This window comes from Sinocyclocheilus rhinocerous, unplaced genomic scaffold, assembly GCF_001515625.1.
Source record: "Sinocyclocheilus rhinocerous isolate Xijiao unplaced genomic scaffold, SAMN03320098_v1.1 scaffold2049, whole genome shotgun sequence".
NCBI lineage: Eukaryota > Metazoa > Chordata > Actinopteri > Cypriniformes > Cyprinidae > Sinocyclocheilus > Sinocyclocheilus rhinocerous.
In genome coordinates, this window is record NW_015659530.1 from 517,862 (window position 1) to 524,055 (window position 6,194).

The window sequence follows — 6,194 nt, forward strand, 5'->3', positions numbered from 1 at the left end:
TATAGCCTATATACTGCCTGTCTGTCATTTTGAATTTGCCTCAGTTTATAATTTCTCTCACCTGAATAGAGTGGCCAACGGGATTCAGGTTAAAACGAAATGTCTCATTGAATGATGGCTCTCTGTCATGGCGACACACTCTGGTCTTCTTCTTTATGATCTTCTTTTGAGTTGCCACATTCACCACATAAAGCTTTACATACAAGTCTAAAAAGACAGTTGAAATATTACAGATTCAAATACTCTATCAGTGTCTTTCTCAATGGACATTTCACTTATCTTGACTGCAATATTCATATATCAGTGTCATTTTTGAGGTTGTGTTTGAGGAAAGTTTCATTACCAGGTAGGTGGTCTGGAGATTTGAACTTGTAGGTGATGTTTCTACACTGCAGGATCTCAAGAACCAGCTGCTCTCCTTCAGTCTTCATTTCCTTCTTCAGAGCAACCTTGATCTCACCCATCATCTTATCTACAGCCATAGATAGATAGATAGATAGATAGATACAATATTTGTATCTATTTCATATATTTGTTGTCTAGTCAATTTTGAATATGATTTTTCTCTTGTTGGAGGGCTGAAATGTTGCTGTATGTTGTCATTTGTTCAATATAAGTTAATATAAGTGGTGAGCAATAGCGAACTCTAGTGAGCAGGTGTAGAATTACAATTTTACACTGAGCAGAATGGAAAAGCTGGGAACCTAAGCAGGCAAAATCTTCATTTAACTGTTAATACAAAATATATATTTATATGATATAAAACATGGAGCAGTATACTGAAATAGATTTCAGAACAAGACATCAGTGGCAACTAAATACAAAACCGTGTTTTGTGTAATGTTCATTATGTTGTACAAAGATAAACAAAAATGTTCAGTAATGCACTTTTGACACTTTGCCATGCTCATGACACACTTAGAGTCCATGTTTTGTTGTGCCAAACGTCTGTGTCCTTTGACAGCAACAAAAACACACACCCTGTGGCACTGTGATGAATTATTCAGCAGTGTATGGCAGTGACACAGTAAAGCGGAACAGAAGGGGATGACTGCTGTTTTCCTCTGTCTAACAGGTTCGTAGTCTCCTCAACAGCTTTCAGACAAGCGCTAATTCAACCTCAGGGGTGAACCTGACCTGTAGAACACGGTTCAAAGCTCTATTATGACTCACAGTTAGCCAATTTTATTTCGTTCTCATGAGGTTCACTGCTATGAGCACGGAAATGTCTAAAAGTAGACTGCGTGTGAACTGAAAATGAAAATTAAACTGCAATATAAAACAGATTGTTACCTTCTGAATCAGACAGGTTCAAAGATTCAAGTCCTCTGATTTTATCTGTTCCATTCGGAATGTTTTTCCTGATGAGAAGAAAAGTGTGAGAACTACAACTTTTTATTATTTGGATATACAAGATTAGATGTCAACTATTTGGGTTTCTTAATGCAGACATATATACAGTTGTAGCTAGAAACATTACATTTCTAATTTTTTTTTTACATTTCTTATTTAAACTTGGAAATAAACAGTTTTTTAATTTTAGTTTTTTAATTAAAATAAAGAAATATTACATAAAATGAATAAGAAATATCTCAGATTCTGCCTTTTTAAAAATTTCAATTAAATTTTTCATTTAAAATTTTCTCTCAAATTATGATAACATACACAACCATTCAAAACTTTGGGGTCAGTAGGATTTTTTAAAATTAATATTAATTTATTCAGCGTTAACATTAAATTAATCCAAAGTGACAGTAAAGACATTTATAATGTTACAAATGATGTTATAAATGTTATAGATGCTGTTCTTTTGACCTTTCCATTGATAAAAAAAATCCTGAAAAAAAAATTAGCACGTTCACAGAAAAATTTTAAAATCACAACTGATAATAAAAATAAATATTTCTTAAGCACCAAATCAGCATATTAGAATGACTTCTGATTTTTTTTTTTATTAAAATAGAAAACAGTTATTTTAAACTGTAATATTTCACAATATTACAATTTTTTACTATATTTTTTGTTTAAATGCATTAACCTTTAACTAACATTACTGACACTAGTTTAAAAGGGTAGTTTATTATTTAATTTAATCTCAATATAATCATAATTTTAAATAAAATATATAATTACTTATTATTAAAATAGAACATTTTCACCAGTGGTCTCAACAATTTTGGACCCTACTGTTTGATTTATTTGATTAAAAGCAAAAGAGATATACTCAAATGTAAAAAAAAAAAAAAAAAAAAAAAGGTAATTAAAATGTATTGTATTTTAAAACGATAAATTAAACCGTAGTTTACAGTAAAAGTGCATGTAATGGGATTGTTAAACCATTTAGATTTTTTCGCTGAATATGGTTAAGCAACTTAGTTTGCTTGTTTTTAGTCTTTTTCTGTAAAAATTAAAAACTTTTTTGCAGTGTAGGGTGGTTTTCAAAGGAAGCGGTGTTGAGGGGGTCCCACTATGGCCTTTTATGGTATATAGCCTACTCAGTGGGCATGGGAGAGAGAAGTTTGATGGTCTTGACACTATTTGATGTGATAGAAATTCATTCTAATTATACTTAAGGTATTCTAGTTGTTGGGTGTGAGGTACTCTAAAAAAAAAAAAAGGTTAGTGTCACAACATGTATTTCACACAATATTTACTCAGAATTCATTCAAAGATTATTGAAACAAACAAACAAAAAATGTGCAGTATACACTGGCAAAACTGGTGGCACTATCACTCTATTAATCCAAGCCTGGTCTGGGTTTCCCAAAAGCATCGTAATCTTAAATACATTGTAGACCCATTGAAACCAATAGAGCTACGATCAACTTACAATGTTACAAAGTCAACTTAGACTTACAATGTTTTTGCGAAACACAGCCCTGCATGGTTATAGGCCAGTGCAGATAATCTCAAAACAGCCAAATCATCCAACATATCAATCTATCAGTCCACTGGATATACTGAAATCCACAGAATACAGATTAATTGCAATTACAGGCGGGAACAGGCATACTTACAGCTGAGGGACCTGAAATATGGCACTGTCCACAGCGTTAGTGCCCAAGTTTTCTTCACTGTCCAGAGTGTATGCATCCCCATCAATCATTCTGTGGTTTGTTTTATCTGTAGAAACACCCACATACACAAACAGACGATTAGACATCAGCCATATTATGCAAGCGACTCATTATTTACAATACTAACTTAAACACAATTTATGCAAAAAGAATGGGTATGCACTTTGCACACAAATACATTGTAGACCCATTGAAACCAATAGAGCTACGATCAACTTACAATGTTACAAAGTCAACTTAGACTTACAATGTTTTTGCGAAACACAGCCCTGCATGGTTATAGGCCAGTGCAGATAATCTCAAAACAGCCAAATCATCCAACATATCAATCTATCAGTCCACTGGATATACTGAAATCCACAGAATACAGATTAATTGCAATTACAGGCGGGAACAGGCATACTTACAGCTGAGGGACCTGAAATATGGCACTGTCCACAGCGTTAGTGCCCAAGTTTTCTTCACTGTCCAGAGTGTATGCATCCCCATCAATCATTCTGTGGTTTGTTTTATCTGTAGAAACACCCACATACACAAACAGACGATTAGACATCAGCCATATTATGCAAGCGACTCATTATTTACAATACTAACTTAAACACAATTTATGCAAAAAGAATGGGTATGCACTTTGCACACAAAGTTGCATATGGACAGAAAAGAAAAGAGAACTAAAAAAAAGAGACCATCACAGTGAAATGAAAGGTAATGCACTCTTTTTAAAATAACGTCAAACATCGGTTTAAAAACAGAATAGATTTGTATGCAAAAATCATGGCTGCCTTGATTTTAGATTTAAACATTTTCGTGTTTTGCTTCTATACTGGAGGTGTGGTTAGTGCTGATTTTATTCTTATATTTAGAGAGAGGGAGGAGTCACGTGTCTCTCACCTCCTCTAGCAGAGATCCCTCCATGATGGTCATCTGACTCGATACTTTGCTCACATTGGCTGGAAGATGTTGTGTGATCAGTATGGGGCCAGTTCTGCCTTTAGATGGGGCTGTCTCTACACGGACTCATCCAGAGATTGCATAGTTGCCCTCACATGAAACCAGCTCATGATTTTTACACACCACAGTCATGCGGACATAGATATGGGTTTGATTTGGGGGTAAGGGCCTGGGATTTTACTTGCAAGGGGTAATGAGGTAACAGAGGGGTTCATCATGCTCTGGATGTCAGTGTGAAGTGTTTTACAAATTTAGCATCTCTATGACGGCAGGACAGGTTTGTGCTGTACTTTGAGGGATTGTTTTAATGCCTCCTCTGCTACTACAAAATTTGCTGTATTACAAAGAAACACTAAACCTGAATGTCTGGCATGAGATTTTATCTGGGAAATAAAATCTTTAATTGCTGACCCAAGTTTTACTACAGCTGAAGGCAGGTTTGTGATATTCGATTTACGGATGGGAGTTTAACAGACATTGGTAGTTTAAACAATTTAGGGTTTTATAGGCTTTATTAAACATTAAGATCTTTATAATGAGATCATTTCTATTTTGCCACTCAGTATGCAAATGTCAGTTTAAATGCTGGGAGGTTTAAAAAGTACTTCAGAAGAAACTAATTTTTCACTTTTCTTGAAGGAATAGTTCACCCAATAATTCATATTTCAAAAATGTACTCACCCTCAAGCCATCCAGGATGTAGGTGAGTTTGTTTTTTCATAGAAAACAAGCGTTACATCATTTGCTCGCCAATGGAGCGTGAATGGGTGCCGTCAGAATGAGAGTCCAAACAACTAATAAAAACATCACAGTAATCTACAAGTAATCCACATACTCCAGTCCATCAATTAATGCTCTGTGAAGCGAAAAGCTGTGTATTTGTAAGAAACAAATACATTGTTAAGGCATTTTAACATTAAACTGTTGTTTCTGGTCAAAATACAAGTTCTCCAGTGAATTGCTTTGTCCAGCGAAAAAGTCCATCCCCTGTTGTCCTCTCACATCAAAATCTAGCAACATATTTGTTTAGAATTGTTTATGACTTCTTTCGATTGTAAACGGTTATTGAGCTTTGCATAATTCTCTCTTGATTCAGACGAGACAGCTTTTTATTTTTATTTTTTACTGGAGAATATATAGATAGACTTGTGTGGATTATTGTTGATTATTGTTTTTATCAGCTGTTTGGACTCTCATTCTGACGGCACCCATTCACTGCAGAGGATCCATTGGTGAGCAAGTGATGTGATGTAATTAAATTTCTCCAAATCTCTTCTGATGAAGAAACAAACTCATCTACATCTTAGATCGCCTGAGGGTGCGTAAATTTTCAGCAAATTTTCAGCAAATTTTCAATTTTGGGCCAACTATTGCTTGAATACTCAATAAGATATTTTCTATTTTGTGGATTATTAAATATTAAGTTAAATGTTTTTATTTAGTGGTTTTAGGTGTAGGCTTTAATTTATCAACATAAAATGATGAAAACTAAAAATAAACTAAATGAAAAAATGTGTCAGAAAGGTGAGGACGAGAGGGAATGGAAAAGAAATAGCGGAAGAGTGCGAGAACGAGAGGTCAGACAGAAAGGAAGAAAGAAAGACAGAGAACAGATAGGCTGTGAGCTCATGTGAAGTAGTAAGGGTTACTTGGCTGGAATCTGGCCTGTTGCACCGCAGCCTCAGCTGCAGCGATGGCGTTCCCAGCCTCTTCCAGGTGGGCTTGAGTGACGCTGCCTTTGCTCTGGCTGCGTGAGGGGCCGTGGGAGCGCAAGTGACCCTCAGAGGACGATTTGGAGCTGCCAGGACTACTGTGGGACTTTTCTATTGTAGGGACCAGTGTGTCTGTGAACATAGAGTACATGCCCTCTATTAATCCAGAACTGATCCCAAATGTTAAAGGGGTCATATGATGAGATTTAAATTTTTCCTTTCTCTTTGGAGTGTTACAAGCTCTTGGTGCATAAAGAAGATCTGTAAAGTTGCAAAGACTAAAGTCTCAAATCCAAAGAGATATTCTTTATAAAAGTTAAGAGTCAACCACGCCTACCTAAAACGGCTCGTTCTAACACGCCCCCACATACCTACGTCACGATCTGGGAAGATTTGCATAACACCGCCCAAATGTGCACGCAAAGAAAGAAAGCGTGGTTTCAGGAACAGCAGT

The 6,194-nt window shown here is 35.6% G+C and overlaps 1 protein-coding gene across 1 annotated transcript in view; it reads right to left on the minus strand.

Moving 5' to 3' along the window:
- LOC107723935 (protein piccolo-like) overlaps positions 1-6,194 on the minus strand; it is a 76,364-nt gene that overhangs the window by 2,939 nt on the left and 67,231 nt on the right. Inside the window, exons 33-37 of the mRNA XM_016532665.1 lie at positions 5,678-5,872; positions 3,485-3,590; positions 1,294-1,361; positions 344-472; positions 62-207 (exon numbers count right to left, since the gene is read on the minus strand). Coding sequence (XP_016388151.1) covers positions 62-207; positions 344-472; positions 1,294-1,361; positions 3,485-3,590; positions 5,678-5,872 — 644 coding nt within the window. The remainder of the gene's footprint in view (positions 1-61; positions 208-343; positions 473-1,293; positions 1,362-3,484; positions 3,591-5,677; positions 5,873-6,194) is intronic.